Source organism: Oryctolagus cuniculus, chromosome 1 (genome assembly GCF_051225735.1).
Source record: "Oryctolagus cuniculus isolate XC-2025 breed Fujian yellow rabbit chromosome 1, ASM5122573v1, whole genome shotgun sequence".
NCBI lineage: Eukaryota > Metazoa > Chordata > Mammalia > Lagomorpha > Leporidae > Oryctolagus > Oryctolagus cuniculus.
The window spans coordinates 237,564,526-237,582,283 of NC_142867.1; the positions used below are offsets into that span (position 1 = coordinate 237,564,526).

The 17,758-nt window shown below is 73.2% G+C and overlaps 2 protein-coding genes across 2 annotated transcripts in view; both read left to right on the forward strand.

Moving 5' to 3' along the window:
* The window catches only part of RABL6 (RAB, member RAS oncogene family like 6), a 35,004-nt gene extending 23,807 nt beyond the window's left edge, over positions 1–11,197 (forward strand). Inside the window, exons 5-15 of the mRNA XM_089322832.1 lie at positions 1,578–1,669; positions 3,524–3,664; positions 3,917–4,022; positions 6,079–6,182; positions 8,716–9,023; positions 9,108–9,249; positions 9,633–9,848; positions 9,924–10,158; positions 10,245–10,416; positions 10,536–10,594; positions 10,673–11,197. Of these exons, the coding sequence (XP_089178958.1) occupies positions 1,578–1,669; positions 3,524–3,664; positions 3,917–4,022; positions 6,079–6,182; positions 8,716–9,023; positions 9,108–9,249; positions 9,633–9,848; positions 9,924–10,158; positions 10,245–10,416; positions 10,536–10,594; positions 10,673–10,846 (1,749 nt within the window). The 3' untranslated portion in view covers positions 10,847–11,197. The remainder of the gene's footprint in view (positions 1–1,577; positions 1,670–3,523; positions 3,665–3,916; positions 4,023–6,078; positions 6,183–8,715; positions 9,024–9,107; positions 9,250–9,632; positions 9,849–9,923; positions 10,159–10,244; positions 10,417–10,535; positions 10,595–10,672) is intronic.
* A 279-nt stretch (positions 11,198–11,476) lies between these two features.
* AJM1 (apical junction component 1 homolog) lies at positions 11,477–16,860 on the forward strand. Its single transcript, XM_070059325.2, has 3 exons — positions 11,477–12,240; positions 13,543–13,608; positions 13,682–16,860. The coding sequence occupies exon 3, from the start codon at positions 13,741–13,743 to the stop codon at positions 16,558–16,560; it is 2,820 nt and encodes a 939-aa protein (XP_069915426.2). The 5' UTR covers positions 11,477–12,240; positions 13,543–13,608; positions 13,682–13,740; the 3' UTR covers positions 16,561–16,860.
* Positions 16,861–17,758: the final 898 nt, after the last annotated feature.

The following is a 17,758-nucleotide window of genomic DNA, read 5'->3' on the forward strand; positions in this document are numbered from 1 at the left end:
CGTGGGCTGTGGGCCTGCGTGGGCCTGGGCTGTGGGCCTGGGTGGGCCTGGGCTGTGGGCCTGCGTGGGCCTGGGCTGTGGGCCTGGGCGGGCCTGGGTGAGCCGTAGACTGTGGGCCTGGGTGGGCCTGGGTGGGCCTGGGTGAGCCATAGACTGTGGGCCTGGGTGAGCCTGGGCTGTGGGCCTGCGTGGGCCTGGGCGGGCCTGCTGGGGTTCCTGGATCAGGGAGGGGTGAGCAGGCAGCCGCACGCTTCAGACCCCATTGCCTGTCCAGGGTGCCCAGTTACATCTGGGCACAGTGACCACCAGCTGTCCCCACTGCTGCTCCCGGGACTGTGACGTCCACAGCTGAGTGTGCACTGCGGACATCACACTGGACTGAGCCAGAGTGAGCCTGAGTGGCCTGAGAGGAGAGGCATCTGCGTGAACGGCCACGTGTGCACCTGACAGCGGCCTCAGCCTCGAAGGGCAGAGGACACGCCTTGGAGCCGTGGGCGGAGCGTGGTCCTGGGTGGACGCTCCCCTGGGAAGCCAGGAGACACAGCACCGCCTGTGCGTCCATGGTCACCCTGAACCGCCCTTCCCGGGACGCTCTGGGCTCCCGGCTCCGCCGCTGCCTCGGCCCCTGGAGTGCCTGTTGTCTCTTCCTTTGGTGCCACAAGACTGGGTGGTCATGCCGGTCTGTGGGCTCTAGAAAGTTCCGAGCGCACATCAGTCGTCTGTGGTCAGAGCCTCTGCTGCAGTGGCCTGGCGTGTCCCTGCTGTGCGTTTGTCCCTGGGGAGGCAAGTCTGTGGCCGGCCTCTGGCCTGGTGACGACACCACAGACCCCGACTTCCCGGCTCACTCTGGTTTCCGGCTTCCAGTTCACCCACACCCTGGGAAGCAGCAGTGACTGCAAGGCCGCCACAAAACACACCACCACCGGGTCAGGGAGAGAGTTCACTGGGGGAAGCCCGGCAGACCGGAGGGAAGGAAGGAAAAGAGGAAGGACAGGAAGAGAACGAGCGAGCGAGTGGAGAAGAGGGAGGGGAGGGGAGAGGAGAGGGGAGAGGAGAGGGGAGGGGAGGGGAGAGAGGAGGGGAGAGGAGAGGGGAGGGGAGAGGAGAGGAGGGGGAGAGGAGGGAGGGGGGAGAGGGGGGAGGGGCGGGAGCGAGCAGAGCCACGCGTTCAGGAGCAGGTCCTTCTAAAACTTTGCGGGGGTGGGGCGGGCAGGGAAGCAGGAGCAGCGCATCCCAGTAGGATGGGGGTGGAGCTGACACCGGTGGGTGGGCCATGCGGCCGCCTGGCTTCAGCAATGGCGGCGGGGCAGAGCCTAGGACGGTGCCAGGCTGTGGATCGCACCACAGATGAGACTGCGCCAGTTTCCCGGCAGGGAAGGCTCCCGGAGCTGCACCCCTGCTGCCCACGCGGGGACGCAGCCCTGGCCGCGCAGGCGTCGGCGAGTTCTCCCCCCTCCCTCCCACCTCTCAAATAAATGAGCCTGCACGAGGGGGAGTAAAGCGGCTGTGGTGACTGAGGGTCCGTGCGGTGGAGCCAGGCCTGGGCCCAGAGCACGCCTGGCCCCTCCCGTCCCCAGGCGGAGGCAGAAATGGCCCTGGACGCCGAGTTCCTGGACGTGTACAAGAACTGCAACGGCGTGGTCATGATGTTTGACATCACCAAGCAGTGGTGAGAGCGGGCCGGGGGCGCCTGGGCGGGGCCGGGGGCGCCTGTGCGGGGGCCGGGGGCGGGGCCGGGGGCGCCTGGGCCGGGGGCCGGGGGCGGGGCCGGGGGCGCCTGTGCGGGGCCGGGGGCGCCTGTGCAGGGCCGGGGGCGCCTGGGCAGGGCCGGGGGCGCCTGTGCGGGGGGCCGGGGGCGCCTGTGCGGGGCCGGGGGCGCCTGTGCGGGGGCCGGGGGCGGGGCTGGGGGCGCCTGTGCGGGGGGCCGGGGGCGCCTGGGCGGGGCCGGGGGAGCCTGGGCCGGGGGCGCCTGGGCGGGGCCGGGGGCGCCTGTGCGGGGGCCGGGGGCGGGGCTGGGGGCGCCTGGGCGGGGCCGGGGGAGCCTGGGCCGGGGGCGCCTGGGCGGGGCCGGGGGCGCTGGCCGGGCAGAACTGGCTCAGGCCGTCCGAGCGAGGCACACACCTTCCCAGGCCTGAAACCTGCCCTGTGCTCGCTGCCTCCCTGGAGGACCCACGACGGGGGCCGGCGGGGCAGGTGCGCGGTCAGTGCTGGGACCAGAGTCCTCTCGTGGGGTCTCGTGGCACCCACGGTGACAGCGTGTGTGAGCTGCCATCCGCCAGGGCAGCTGCAGGCTCAGTGCCCAGCTCTGCTTGCTGGCACGCGCACGGCAGGAGAGGAGCCAGGCTCGCACGCGGCGCGGCCGCCCTCTGGCCGGCGCCAGACCCCCTGGGGAGCCCCCCCCCCGCAGCTGCCCTGCGCACACGGGAGTTGACCCCTGGCTGTGTGGGAGGGGCCCTGGGGGACTGGGCTGCTTCCCGGTTTCCTGTCCCTGGTGCGTGGTCCCCTGCTCGTCACAGGGCCTGGGAGTCGCGGGGGGAAGCCAGTGCCGTCACCGGACAGCTCTGCTGCTGGCCTACGGCACGGGCTCTGGTCACTGCCGAAGAGCCAGTGCTGCTGGAGGAAGCGTGAGGTCGGGCGCTGAGCCTGCCGCGCGCTCACGTGCTGCTCTCAGGGTGTCCGTGTCGCGATCTGAGGGGCCCGGGCGTGTAGCTCCCGGCCGGTCCCGAGGTGACCTCCAGTCTGGGCGGCCACAGCCTCTGGACAGCTCTCGTGGGCACAGCCTGATGAGGGCTGAGCCCCGGCACGCGTGGGAGTGGCCCCTCGGAGCTGCAGGTGGCGTGTAGGACACGGAAGGCAGGGGCCGGGCGTGGAACAGGTGGCCCCGTGTGCCAGACGCAGAGCAGGGCTGAGCATTTGCCCGTGACCCGGCCATGGTAGCCCCTCAGCCGGCCTGGGCAGTGAGTCCGGACACCGAGAGACCAGGAGGCCTGCAGCCGGGGTGGGCGTGGTCAGAACACCCCCAGCAGCTGCCGGGGAGAGAGCTGGGGCCGGGCCGTCGGGACTGCCGTGCGACGTGGGGCACGGCTTTCTCGGGCCATGGAGCCCCACTGGCGGGGGCACCCAGCACCTGGGGGCAGCGCCAGACGTGGACAACGGATGTGTCGGCCACTGAGCGCGGACCCAGGGGACAGCGGCCACTGCGGGTGCATCTGTCGCCAGCTTGTTCGGCTTCCCCCCTTGAGGGGCTTCGCTTGCCGCATTCAAGCCATTTGGAGCGCAGTTTGGGACGAGCTGGGAGACCAGGCGGCCACCGCTGCACGGCAGGTGACCCTGGGGCTGCACAGTCTTCCCAGCGCGCCAGCAGCACGGACGCCTCCGTGTGTGCCCCGGACAGAGGGACAGGCCCCACGGGCCGCAGGCCAGAGGCAGCTTTGAGGGCGTGGACGCGTGGCACTCAGGAGGTACACTGGCGCGCGGTCCACCGCGCTCGGCCGAGCTCAGGCGGCGCCTCCCGCTCTCCCAGGACCTTCAACTACATCCTGCGGGAGCTTCCCAAGGTGCCGACCCACGTGCCGGTGTGCGTGCTGGGCAACTACCGCGACATGGGCGAGCACCGGGTCATCCTGCCCAGTGACGTGCGCGACTTCATCGACCACCTGGACAGGTGGGTGCCGGGCCCCGCCCCCGGGAAGGCGGCCTGGCCTGGGGCACCTGCCGCGGGCTGCATGGCTCCGTGGTGCGGGGGAGGCCACGGTGAGGGGCTCCTGCCCAGGCCGCAGACCCCGCCCCCGGCAGAGGGGTCAGTGCAGAAGGCAGCAGCTCTGGGGCCGAGCGCACCAGCGCCTGCCTCGGGAGGAAGCCCTGGGAACGGGCAGCCGCGCCGCGGGGCTGCAGGCGGTCCCGTCTCCACACGCAGGCCCCCGGGCTCCTCGTACTTCCGCTACGCCGAGTCCTCCATGAAGAACAGCTTCGGCCTCAAGTACCTACACAAGTTCTTCAACATCCCGTTCCTGCAGCTCCAGGTGTGTGCGGCGGGCGGGGCGGGCGGGGCGGGCCTGGGCGGGGCGGGGCGGGCGCGGTGGGTGCTGCCCCTGGTGGGGCCCCGCTGCGGCGCGGGCGCGGTGCTGCCCCTGGTGCAGTGGTGTTGGGGGCCCGCCCCACCGAGGTGAGGACACGCAGCCCCCACGGCCTGAGCCGCCGTGTGCCGGCCACTTGCCCCGCTCCTGAGCTGTCTGCCCTAGGAGGCCGTGGGGGAGGTGGGCCCTGCGCCGGGTCAAAGCGAGGCTGCTCCTCACTTGGGCCTAGTGGAGCTGGTGTGGGGTTGGGAAGAAGCGGGAGGCCAGGTGCACTTTCCCCGCCAGAATGGCCCTGCGCTCCGGGAGGGAGACAGCAGGGTCCCCCGGGAGCTACGGGGCTGCTCTGCGGGCGTCGCGGCCGCCGTCCGCCCAGGAGACCACGGAGCTCATGTGCTGTGGCCTGCAGAGCAGGTTCCTTGTTGCCGAGTGGACGTGGCGGGCAGGGACCAGCACGGGAGGGCGGCGTGCGGGGAGCCCCAGTCCGAGAGGGGCCACGCAGGCCGGGCCGGAGCTGGGCGCTGCCCTCTGAGAGATGGGGCGCCTGCCTGGGCGTGGCCCCTCCCTGCTGCAGGACGCCAGGTCTCACAGGTGATCTGCCGAGGCGAGAGGCTGGCACGCGGGGCGACGAGGCTGCCTGCCACAGGGCGTCACGGTGGGAAGCGGACCCTGGGGCAGGAGTGTGGTTTCTATAAGATTTGTTTGTTTGAAAGAAGTTAGACACAGAGAGAGAGAGAGGCGGGGAGAGAGGGAGAGAAAAGGGGAGAGGGAGAGGGGGGGGAGAGGGAGAGAGGGAGGGAGGGGGGAGGGAGGGGGGGGGAGAGGGAGAGAGAAGGAGAGGCAGGGGGGGTCTTCCATCCGCTGGGTCACTCCCCAGTTGGCTGCAACGGCTGGAGCTGTGCCAGTCAGCAGCCAGGAGCCTCTTCCGGGCCTCCCACGCGGGTGCAGGGGCCCGAGCACTGGGCCGTCCTCTGCTGCCTCCGCAGGTGCCTGCAGGGAGCTGGGTCGGAAGTGGGCAGCCCATGTGGGGTGCCAGTGTCACAGGTGGCGGCTTGACCCGCTGCGCCCCCTGCGGCCCCCGGGCTTGTTTGAATACAACCACAGGGCGTTTCCAGCTCACACGCGGGGTCAGCCCCTGAGACGCAGTGCTCAGGCTGGGGGTGGGCGGAGCCTGCTGCTGCCTTGGGGCCGTCTGCAGCGTTGCCTCAGAGACCCCTGTGTGTCCTGCACCTGTTCCCTGGGGAGCCTGGGTGTGCCAGGGTGGGGCTGGGGGACCTTTCACAGCACACATCCGAGTACGGGGGGGGGGGTTAGAGAGGCTTCTGTCCACCCGCTCGCTCTCCCCGGATGGCTGCAAGGGCCGGCGCTGGGCCAGGCCGCAGCCAGGCGCTCCTCTGGGTCCCCCTCGTGGGGGACAGGGACCCAGGCCCTGGGGCCAGCTTCTGCTTCCCCAGGCCGTCGTCAGGGAGTGGAGCAGCGCGGTTCAAACCAGCCCACATGGGAGGGAACTCGACCCACTGCCCCACGCCGGACCCCCCAGTCCCTTCTAACCGCAGGGGCCCGCCCCTCTCTCGTGCTGGGCTCTGTAAGTGGCCGAGCGTGGACTCGGGGCTGAGCTGGTCGCGCTCCTGTGGACCCTCTGGTGCCAGACACACCAGGCCCTCCGCGGTGCTTTACCGAATACATCTGAGTGAGGGGGCAGGGTCAGGCCAGCCCTGGCCCTCGCGCCAGGGGGCCCCAGCGTGCCCCCGCAGCCGTAGGGCGGGGCCGTCCAGCCCTGGCCCTCGCGCCAGGGGACCCCAGCGTGCCCCCCGCAGCCGTAGGGCGGGGCCGTTCGGGCCGGCTTCCGTCTCCAGGTGCACGTTGGGGCTGCTGGAACACAGTGCGCGCAAGGCCGTGGTCTCCACGAGGGGGCCGGGCCCTCCGGCACAGCTCGGCGCGGCGGTGGCAGGCTGGGTGCACGGCGAATGCTGGCTCAGCCCGTGCCTGCCTCTGCCTCCCGCAGAGGGAGACGCTCCTGAGGCAGCTGGAGACCAACCAGCTGGACACGGACGCCACGCTGGAGGAGCTGTCGGTGCAGCAGGAGACGGAGGACCAGAACTACAGCATGTAGGTGGGGGGCAGGACTGCAGGACTACAGCGTGGGGGGTGGGGGGAGGGCAGGACTACAGCATGTAGGTGGGGGGGTAGGACCAGGACTACAGCGTGTAGGTGGGGAGGGAGGGCAGGACTACAGCGTGGGGGGGGTAGGACCAGGACTACAGCGTGGGGGGGGGGGAGGGCAGGACTACAGCATGTAGGTGGGGGGGCAGGACTACAGGGACTACAGCGTGGGGGGTGGGGGAGGGCAGGACTACAGCGTGGGGGGGGGTAGGACCAGGACTACAGCGTGGGGGGTGGGGGGAGGGCAGGACTACAGCATGTAGGTGGGGGGGTGGGACCAGGACTACAGCGTGTAGGTGGGGAGGGAGGGCAGGACTACAGCGTGGGGGGGGTAGGACCAGGACTACAGCGTGTAGGTGGGGGGGAGGGCAGGACTACAGCGTCGGGGGGGGGGTAGGACCAGGACTACAGCATGCAGGCGGGAGGCTGGGTTCTGGGTGTGGGGAGGGCTGGGCGGGCGCAGGGTCACTTCCGGACAGCGGCGCCGGCTGGAGCGGGTGTGGTTGAGGAAGCCCTGGCCCCCAGCCCCCAGCCCGCAGCCCTGTTCCCGTGGGTGGGGCTTCATTACTGCGTGCAACAGAGCTTGTCTAGGCAAGCGGGTTAAATTCCGGAGCTGAGGTGGCCCTGGGGAGTGGGTCCTGCCCCTTCCAGGAGCTCCTGAGAATGGACGACTGGGCCCCCAGACCCTCCGCCGCCCTGCGCTTTGGGGCCAGGACACCAGGGGTCCGCAGTGGGCACAGCCCCGGGGCAGTGGGGGTCGTGGCTCGTGGGCAGCACCTGGACGACCTGTGGGCGAGGCAGCAGCGTGTGTAACCTCCAGACCTGGGGCGTAGGGCACTGCTGGCCAGCTGGCACCTGCTTCATACGGGGATTTCCAAAAGTTCATGGGAAAATGGAATTAAAAGCTAAAAATCAAGTGTTCTCGGGATGGCACTGTGGCGTAGCCAGTAAAGCTGCCACCTGTGCGCCGGCGTCCCACGCGGGCGCCATTTTGTGTCCCGCCGCTGCACTTCGGGTCCAGCTCCCTGCTAAGGCCTGGGAGAGCAGTGGGAGGGGCCCAAGTCCTCGGCCTGCACCTGCGTGGGAGACCTGGCCCAGCCCTGGCTGTTACGGCCACCTGGGGACTGAACCAGATAGAAAGCCTCTGTCTCTCCCTCTCTGAATTCTGACTTTCAAACAATCAGCCTAAAACCAACAGAAACCTACACTTTGCCAGCAGAAGCTCCACTGTGCTGGAGTCCAGCTCTGGGGCTGCGCCCAGGCCAGGCCGGTCTCCCCGGCGCCCTCCTCGGCACGGAAGCGGGTGCTCTCGGAGGTTTTAGGGTTCAGAGGGAGCCCGACTGGGACTGCCAGCGGATGTCCAGGGAGGGGAGCCAGCACTCGGGGGCTGTCCCAGTGCCTGTGAGCTCCCCAAAACCCTCCCGGGGTGCAGCCCAGCGTCAGGACGGGGTGGGCTGGGCCGGCTGCCGGGGGCTGCATGGACCGAGGCGGGCGGGCGCTGCTGTGCGCGTCAGCTTCCCCTGGCAGCCGTGTGACCCCGCCCCAGAGGTGAGCTGCCCGCTTACTTGGAAAGCAGAGTCTCCATGTGCTGGCTCCCTCCCCACACAGCACAGCCGGGCTGGGCCAGGACAAACCAGAAGGCCGGAGCTCCACCGGCTCTCCCACGTGGGTCATCTTCCACTGCCTACAGAAAGCCAGTGTTACAGCAGCGGCCTAACCCACTGGCCCAGATGAGGGCTAACAAGTTCACAAGCAAAAATACGTTGTCCACAGTTTCTTCATAATCCCTGTTTCCCGTGAGCTTTTTGAAGACCCCTGTGCCCAGCCTGGGGCCGCCTTCCCTGCTGAGGCCAGCGCGCACTGGGTGTGGGACAGCGTCCTGTGCTGGCCGGCCAGAGCCCTCCAGGCCTTGTTTTCTCCGTCCTGGAGCCGTGGGCAGATGGCAGCGGGCAGGCCCTGTCCTCTGCCCTCTTGGGCTCCCGCGGACACCTAAGCTACCCTGGGAGCTGGGCAGTGGGGGTCTTGGGGGAGGAGCCTGGGAGATGGATGGCAGAGAGCCAGCCTGGCTGCAGGTGCTGGGTGTGGCGGGAGATGGAGGGTCTCAGCAGAGCCACACCCTGGGCACCAGAGGCTGACCCCGCCCACCCAGGCCTCGATTCTGGGCTCACCCCACACCCAGAAGTCTGAAGGCACCTCCAGGCAGCACCTCTGCGTCCCCAGGACCTGGCTGCTCACCCCGTCCCCTCCAGCTGGGAGGCCCATGCCCAAACCATGCAGTGTCCCCCGCCCTGCTGTCCTGGCTGTGCAGACATCCGCCAAGGCTCCAGGCGCCCGGCTCCCGCCCGGGACACCTACGATGCTGGGGCCGGGGCCGGGGGCAGGGCCTCGGGGGGCAGACGTGCACACCCGCACGCCCTCCCAGGGCTGCCTGGGCCCGGGCACTGTGCAGACGTCTCCCTCCTGCCTTCCCGCCCTGCAGCTTCCTGGAGATGACCGAGGCCCGGCGCCGCGGCCACACGTCCCCGGTGGCAGCCAACGGGCAGAGCCCACCCCTGGGTTCCCAGTCGCCGGCCGTGCCCCCAAGCACCGCGTCTCTGGGAAGCTCTGGCTCCAGCGTACCCCAGCCAGCCCCCCAGCTTCCCCTCAGTGCCCCTGCGGCCTGCCCCCCACAGCCGTCCGCATCCCCCACCCCCCTCCCCGAGGCCCCCGCCCCCGCCCCGAGGCGCAGCATCATCTCCCGGCTGTTTGGGGCCTCGCCGGCGGCAGACGCGGCCCCTCCACCTCCAGGTAGGTCCCGGGAGCAGCCCCGGCCACCAGCCCTCGCCAGTGGCTGCGTGCCCCCACCCCACCCCGGGCGTCCGCCGTCCACAGAGCCGGCCCCAGCTGCGGCCCCCGCGAGCGTCCAGAAGGTGGAGGACTTCGTCCCCGAGGACAGCCTTGACCGCAGCTTCCTGGAAGACGCAGCCCCCCAGAAAGAGGAGAAGACCGGAGCCCCACAGCCAGACAGCGACAGGTAGGGGACCCCGGGAGAACCACTGTGGGGGGTGCGACCCCCAGGGCACGGCCAGGCCTCGTCATCCCCTCCCCTACACGCTGTCCCCACCACGACCCCGGCCTGGGCATGAGCTGCACTCGGGACCCCGGCTGCCTGTCCTGCGGACGCACACGACCCATCCAGGGCCCCGTGCGGGCGCCGTGGGGTTGGCCCCCAAGGCCCTGCCCCAGCACGCTCGGGGACTAGCAGGCTGACCTGGATGACTCTCCCGCGGATGACATTGCAAGGCTCCAGACGGCCCCCAGCCTGCATGGGGAGGTGGACGCCCGGGCGCAGCCCCACGGTGGGGGCACCAGCACACATGCCCCACTGTGACCTCTGCCCCCGCTCCTCCCTCGCAGTGATGGCGAGGCAGGGGCCGGGAACCCGATGGTGGCAGGTTTCCAGGACGACGTGGACCTAGAAGATCGGCCGCCCGGCGGGGCCCTGCCGCCCTCGGGCCCTGTCCCCAGTAAGAACATCAGTCTCTCGAGCGAGGAGGAAGCGGAGGAGGTGGCCCGTCCCCCCAGGCCCACTGCCCTGGCTCCCCAGCAGTGCCCAGAGCCAGAGACCAAACGGTATGGGTGGCCTGGGCGGGGACGGGGCGGCCTGCCCGGCTTGGAGGGAGCCTGGCCTTTGTCTTGTCTCTGAAGGTTCCACGCCAAGGCCTCCCGGCCTCAGGGCGGACCAGCCCCGCCCCCCTGGCCAGACAGCCAGGGTCCCAGGAACCTGAGCGACACGGGGCGCCCTGCTGAGGGCTCCCAGGGGCAGGCACGGGCCTCGTCCTCGGAGAGTGACCCCGAGGGGCCCATTGCCGCCCAGATGCTGTCCTTCGTCATGGACGACCCCGACTTCGAGAGCGGCGAGTCCGACACGCAGAGGAGGGTGGTGAGGCCAGGGCCCTGCTGCGGGCGGCCGGGACGCCCGTGGGCCGAGCAGGGGAGGGGCGTGGCCTGAGCAGCTGCCTCCCCCAGGCTGAGTTCCCCGTGCGAGAAGACCCCTCGGATGTGACGGATGAGGACGCCGGCCCCGCCCCGCCCCCGCCGCCCCCGCCGCCGCCCATCCCCGCCTTCAGGGTGAAGAGTGGCGCAGATCTCTTCGGGCTGGGGCCGGAAGAGCCGGGTGCTAAGGAGAGCAGCGACGAAGGTGGGGGCGCGGCTGGGGCCTGGCCCGTGGACAGCCCCGTGGGGCCCGCGCTGGCCAGCGTGGCTGCCCTGCACGGAGCCGCGTGGGCCTGGCCCGCAGCTGTGCTGTCGCCCTCACAGGGAAGGCGGGCAAAGCTCCCTCCAAGGAGAAGAGGAAGAAGAAGAAGAAGAGCAAGGAGGTATGCGGCCCCGCGCCCCGCCCCCTGCGCCCCCTGCGAGCCAGCCCTGCCCTGCTGAGCCCGCCCTGTGCCCCCCAGGAGGAAGACAAGGCCGGGAAGAAGAGCAGGGCCAAGGGCAAGAAGGAGGAGGGCAGGGAGGAGCGGCGGAGGAAGAAGAAGGAGAGGAAGGCCGTGGACGAGCTGGAGGCCTTCCTGGGGGGCGGGGCCCCCAGCAGCCGCCACCCTGGGGGCGGGGACTACGAGGAGCTCTAGCCCCGGGGAGGGGGCGCCCCTGTCGCTGACTGGGGAGGCTGCTGCTGCATGGCCCGGACCGCCGCCTCGCCCCCACCCGCTCTGCGCTTGCTTCGGGCAGAGGCGGGGCCTCGGCGGGGGGCGGGGCCCAGCCACTCCCGCGTTTCTCAGGGATGACAGGGAGGGGGAGTGTTTACAGCGGGCGTGGGGTGCTGCCCTGCCCGACCCCGGCATGCCCGCGAGGCGTGGGCGGGGGCAGACCCTCCCCGTGGACCGCGTCCCGGCACAGGCGTGCAGGCTCCGAGGGGCCGCGCCCCAGGCAGGAGCGGAGGCCCCGCCACACTGCTCAGACCATAAAGCTCTCCTGTCTCACTGCTGCGTGCGTGTGCGTGCGTGTACGTCTGCTCGCGGCCGCAGCGGCCCGGGGAGGGCCAAGGGCTTCCCCGCGAGCCCGGCCCTGTCCAGGTGGGCCCGCACAGCCACGTGCCCAGGGAGGTGCGCCCTGCAGGGCGCAGGGCCAGCACCGCCAGGCCCCAGCCCCCCCATTGCCGGTGGCGCCCTGCCCACCAGCCGCAGCCGCCGTTACCATGAGAACCTGGGGGCGGGCACAGCGCGGCAGTGACGTCCCGCCCCTTCCCACTCACAGCCTCCCCTGGGATCCCAGCAACGGGGTGGGGGGCTGCCAGGCACCGGGCCTCGGAGCACAAGCAGGGAGGCAGCCTGCCCTGGGGGCCACAGCCCGTGAGGACAGGTCAGCGTCGCAGGGACTCACGCCGCGGGCCCCGTAGGCCCTGCCCCCAGGTCCCGCCCACCCCTCCAGGGGTAGAGGTACCGCGGTGCAGCCCACAAGTGGGTCGCGTGTGCACGCGTGTGTCCCCAGGGCTGACGGCTCCCGCCGCCGGCCTGCACGTGGTCTGGGCGGCCCATCTGGCCCCAGGTACCTGCCGAGAACTTGGCATCTCCCAAGACCTCCGGCGCAGAAGCAAACAGGGCCCGGGGCGAGGCCAGATTCTGGCCAGGGAGTGGCCATCTGCTGCTGCCCGGGTGGACCGGAGACCAGATTCCAGGAGTCCCGGAGCTTGGGGCCCCGCCAGGCCGTCAGCTGCTCGGGCAGGCGTCCCGGAGGTGGGGCTGGCAGGGCCCGCAGGCCGTCCCGGGGCGCGGGTTCTGCGGAGGCCCGCGTTCTGGGATGCTGCGGGGAGCGTCGCGGCCGCACCACGCGGCTCCCGGGGCCGCCGTGCAGCCCCCAGCGGGCGCGGCCCCTTTAAGCGCAGCCCCTCCGGCCGCCATCGGAGGCAGCACTGAGCGCCCGGGCCGGCCCCGCCGCTGCCTGGAAGCTTCCGCCGGTGCCGGCGACGCCGCGGAGCCCGCAGGGTTGCGCAGCCCAGCAGGGCTGGCGGGCGGAGCACGCTCAGGTGAGGGGCCGGGGTGGGGTGCCCGGCGCGCTGCTGTCACGGCCGGGGGCCGCCCGAGAGGACGGGGCGCCCCCGCCTCCAGGCAGCCCGGCCGGGTCCTCGCGAGGGCCGTTCGCGGCCGGGCGGGGCCGCGCTGCGAGGTGGGGGAGGGGGCTCCTAGCCACCCACGTGGGCTCCGCAGGGGCGAGGGCCCCCAAGGGGCCGACCCCACGCCCACGGGGAGGGGGCGTCGCAGAGCCCCGCAGCCGCCAGGCCGGCTCTCACCTAACGGGGGCGGAGCCTCGCCGGGTCCCCGGCTGCATCCCGGCCTGGCCTTGAGCTTAGGATGAAACGGGCAGCCGTGGGGTGGGCTGAGGTCGGGGTGGGGACAAGGGGGCAGCCGTGGGGTGGGCTGAGGTCGGGGTGGGGACAAGGGGGCAGCCGTGGGGTGGGCTGAGGTCGGGGTGGGGACAAGGGGGCAGCCGTGGGGTGGGCTGAGGTCGGGGTGGGGACAAGGGCCCCGGGGGCGGCTCCACCAGCAGGAAGCCCAGGTCCCACTGGGTGATGGGCCTGGCCAGCCGGTCGCCTCCCTGCCTGGGGGGGGGGGGCTGTCACCACTGTGAGCCCCTCCCCAGCCAGCCCCAGGCCCTGGGGACCACAGCGGTGCCGGTGGCCCACATTTGACCAAGGGACTGGAGGCTGCGGCAGGGTGGGGGAGGGCCCTGTCCCTCCCCCACCCCCGCTCTGCCTCCCCCTGCTGGCATGGTGCAGGGAGAGTATCAGGAGCCCCCCCAGTCCCAGCGCTGTGTACACCCTGGAGTGGGGGCGGGGTCCCCCGCGCCTCAGCCGGGCCGCCGCGGCCCCCACGCGCCAAGTGGCTCCAGCCCCTCCCGGCAGCTGAGGCCCAGGGTGCTCCTGGGGGATTTTCCCGGCCGGGGCCGGGGCCAGGACTCAGCCTTGGGTGCAGAAGTCTATCCCTTGCAGCACTGGGGGAGGGGCTCGGCCCGGCCTAGTCAGCAGGGCCGGGGGCGTCAGAGTGTGGAGGTGACCGAGGCCAGGGTCCAAGGACGGCAGCGGGCACCCGCGGAGGCCCCGGCAAGGGGTTTTGCTCGTCCTGCACCTGTCAGTCAGAGGCCAACATGAGCGCCCATCGCTCCAGCTGTGGGCACCAGAGGGCAGCACACCTGGGACCACAACCCGGCTCTCCTGCCATCCCCGGGCTAGGCAGAGCCCAGGGGACAGCCGAGCCTCTCTGGGCCTGCCCCCTGCCCAGGGCTGGGGGCCCAGGACCGGGGTCAGCACAGCGCGGTTCGGGTTCCGCAGGTGCCGCCGCCGCCGCCGCCATGGAACTAGCGCCCAGGCCGGAGGCCGCGGCCCGCTGTGCCCCAGGTAAGCCGGCCGCCGCGGCGAGAGGGGGGGCCTGGGCCGCAGACAGGACCCCCCTCACCCGTATCCCCCCCAGGGCAGGAGCCCCGAAAGGCCGAGTGAGCTGGAGCCGCCAGCCTGGGCACTACTTTTAAGATGACCCGCACGGACCCGCCGGACCTGCTAGTGTCCACCGTGTACCAAGACATCAAAGTGGCGGCCCCGGGGCCCGCGTCCAGGCGCCCGCCATGTGAGCGCCCCGAAGCCCGGCCCGCCGCGCCCGTCAGCAAGCGCCACTGCCGCAGCTTTGACTTCCTGGAGGCGCTGGACGGGCCGGCCATGGAGGCCCGCGCGGAGCCAGAGCCGGAGCCGCCGCGTGCCCGGCCCCGGGACGGCGAGCACCGGCGGCGCGCCCGCTCCAAGAGCGCCCCCCGCGCGCCCCCGGGCTTGGCGCCCGCGCCGGCTTCGCCGCCCGTGCTGCCGCGCCGAGGCCGGGAGACACAGCGCGCGGCGCGGGCGGACGGGTCGCCGCGCCGGGAGCCCGCTTACCCCGCGCTGCGCGCCCTGGCCAACGAGCTGCACCCCATCAAGCTGCAACCCCAGCGCGGCGGCCCCGGTCGCATCGCGCCCCTGTGCGCCGCCCCAGGCCGCTGCGCGCCGCCCGAGCCGCCCGCGGGGCCGGCCCCGCACGTCCGCTGCCGCCTGGACATCAAGCCGGACGACGCGGTGCTGCAGCACGCCGCCCGGGGCTCCCGGCCCTGCGGGCCCGCCGCCGCCCCGCCCTGGGCCCGCGCCGCCGCCCCGCCCGCCCACGGCCTCACGGTCCCCGGGCCCCGCCACGTGGCGCTGTCGCGCACAACCACCCCCAGTGACTCCTACTGCGCGGACCCCCGGGCGCTGTACTGCGACGGGCCCGCGCCCCGAGACCCCGCCGAGCGCCGCGGCCTGCACTTCGCCGCGCCGCCGGGGCCCACGCGGTTCTTCTACACCGAGGAGCCGGAGGGGTACGCGGGCGGCTTCGCGGCCAGCCCCGGCCCCCCCTTCGACGGCTACTGCCCCCAGCCCTACGCGTCCGAGGAGCCCCCGGGGCCCAGCCCGAGGCGTGGGCCCGGCTACTACGCCGGCGAGGCGCGCACCTTCCCGATCCAGGCCCCGCCCGCCCGCTCCTACCTCGCCGAGACGCCGCGAGCCTACGGCCCCTGCTACGCCCCCGACGAGCCCCGGGCCCGCCTCGCCGCCCGCGCCTTCTACACCGCGGACTTCGGGCGCTACCGCGAGCGCGACGCCCTGACCCGGACCTACCCGCACCCGCGCAGCAGCCCCGCCTGGGCCGACTGGGGTCCGCGGCCGTACCGCACGCTGCAGGTGGCGCCGCCGCCCGACCCCGGCCCGCTGCTGGCCTCGTGGCACGGCGGCACCGGCACCAGCCCGCCCCGGCTGGTCACCGACAGCCGCCACCACTCGCGCTCCTGGGACAACATCCTGGCGCCGGCGCCGCGCCGGGAGGACCCCCTGGGCCGCGGCCGCAGCTACGAGAACCTGCTGGCGCGCGGAGGCCGGGGCGCGTCGCCCGAGGGCCGGCGGCCGCCGGTGGTCGTGAACCTGTCCACGTCGCCCCGGCGCTACGCGGCGCTGTCGCTGTCCGAGACGTCGCTGTCGGAGAAGGGCCGCGTGGGCGAGGGGCCGGGCCGGAACTGGTACGTGACCCCCGAGATCACCATCACCGACAACGACCTGCGCGCCGCCGACCTCCCGGGCGCCAGGGGCTGGGGCCTGCCGGGGGCCCGCCCGCAGCCACCCGCGCCCGCCCCGGGCCGCCAGCGCAGCCTGGAGCAGCTGGACGAGCTCATCACCGACCTGGTCATCGACTCGAGGCCCGAGCCCGCGCCCGAGGGCCTGGGCCGCCCGCCGCGCCGCCCGCCGGACGCGCGCCCCGCCGCGCCCGCGCCCGCGCCCGCGCGCTCGCCGCCCGCCTCCGCCGGCAGCGCCGAGGAGCCCGCGGCCGCGTCCCCGGAGCCCAGCGCGGACGAGGACGACCTGATGACCTGCTCGAACGCGCGCTGCCGGCGCACCGAGACCATGTTCAACGCCTGCCTCTACTTCAAGTCCTGCCACAGCTGCTACACCTACTACTGCTCCCGCCTGTGCCGCCGCGAGGACTGGGACGCGCACAAGGCGCGCTGCGTGTACGGCCGCGTGGGCAGCGTGTGCCGCCACGTGCTGCAGTTCTGCCGCGACAGCGGGCCCGTGCACCGCGCCTTCTCCCGCATCGCGCGCGTCGGCTTCCTGTCGCGCGGCCGCGGCGTGCTCTTCCTCGGCTTCCCCAGCCCCGGCTCGGCCGACAACTTCCTGCGCTTCGGCCTCGAGGGGCTGCTGCTGTCGCCCACCTACCTGTCGCTGCGCGAGCTGGCCACGCACGCGGCGCCCCTGGGCAGCTACGCGCGCGAGCTGGCGGCCGCCGGGCGCCTCTACGAGCCGGCCGAGTGCTTCCTGCTCAGCGTGTCCGTGGCCGTGGGCCCCGGCGCCGCCAGCCCGGCCCGGCCCGCGCCCGCGCCGCGCAGCCCCGGGCCCACGGTGCGCAAGTTCGCCAAGGTGGCGCTGGCGGCCGGCAGCCCCACGCGCCCGCCGCCGGCGCGCGGCCGCGAGCCCGACATGGAGACGCTGATCCTGACGCCGCCGCCCGGCACCGCGGGCCTGGACCAGGAAGGCGAGGCCGGGCGGCGCGCGCGCGAGGTGGCCTTCGTGCACATCCAGCGGGAGCTGCGGCTGCGCGGCGTCTTCCTGCGCCACGAGTTCCCGCGCGTGTACGAGCAGCTGTGCGAGTTCGTGGAGGACAACCGGCGCTTCACGCCCACCACCATCTACCCCACCGACCGGCGCACCGGACGCCCCTTCATGTGCATGATCATGGCCGCCTCCGAGCCGCGCGCCCTCGACTGGGTGGCCAGCGCCAACCTGCTGGACGACCTCATGTGACCGCGCGGTCCTCGCCCTGGTGCTCCCCGCCGGGCGGGGCGGGCCAGAGGACGCAGCGCGGGGCCACCCCCGCCGCCTCCCCGGCCCCGCGACCCGCGTGCGCCCCGTCGGGGCGGCCTCCGCCGGCTTCCGCCTCGCGAGCCCCTCGGGGGCCGGGCCGGGGCACGCTGGAGCCCAGGGGGACGGCACTCCCGGGCTGCGCGCCGCGTGGAGGCCCGGCCCGGCGTCCCGCTTGTCCGCGCCCCCCGCCTACGGCCCGGCCGGGCCCCCCCGGGCTGCGATACGTCCAGGGGGCGAGCGCTTCCGAACCAAGTAAAAGCATCTGAATGTAGCCGCTCTGTCTCCTGTGCTTGGGGCGGGGTCGCCGGACTCGGGACAGCGGGGAGGGGGCGGGGGGGGCTGGCGGGAGGATGGGAGGGGGCGGTGTGGGGCGGGGAGGAGGGGAGAGGGGGAGGAGGGGACTGGGGGAGGGGGGAGGCGGGTTCGCCGGACTGGGGCAGCGGGGAGGGGGCGGGGGGGGCTGGCGCGAGGATGGGAGGGGGCGGTGTGGGGCGGGTAGGAGGGGAAGAGGCTGGGGGGGCGGGGAGGAGGGGGCTGGTGGGGAGGCAGGGAGGGGGCGGGTTCGCCGGACTCGGGACAGCGGGGAGGGGGCGGGGGGGCTGGCGGGAGGATGGGAGGGGGCGGTGTGGGGCGGGGAGGAGGGGAGACGGGGAGGAGGGGACTGGGGGAGGGGGGAGGCGGGTTCGCCGGACTCGGGACAGCGGGGAAGGGGCGGTGGGGGGGCTGGCGGGAGGATGGGAGCGGGCGGTGTGGGGCTGGGAGGGGGTGTGGCGGGAGGAGGGGAGGGGCGGGGTCCCCGGACTCGGGGCAGTGGCGAGAAGGCGGTGTGGGACGGGGTCACCGGACACGAGGCGGCGTGGAGAGGGGTCACCGGGCACGGGGAGGCGGGGGGGCGGATAGGGACGGCGGAGGTGGGGAGGGTTCACCGGCACGGGGCGGCGTGGGGAAGTGAGGGGCGGTGTGGGACGGGGTCACCGGACACGAGGCGGCGTGGGGAGTGGTCGCCGGGCACGGGGGGGTGTGCGGGAGACGGAGGGGGTGGGGAGGGGTCGCCGGGCACGGGCGTCAGAGGGGCCTCAGACTTTGCGAGCCGGAGCCGGCGCGCGTCCCTTGGGCCTCCCCTCCTTGCCCCAGCTCC

Bases quoted from the DNA above. Each gene is read 5' to 3' on its own strand.
- AJM1 (XM_070059325.2), top strand. From the start codon at position 13,741: ATGACCCGCACGGACCCGCCGGACCTGCTAGTGTCCACCGTGTACCAA.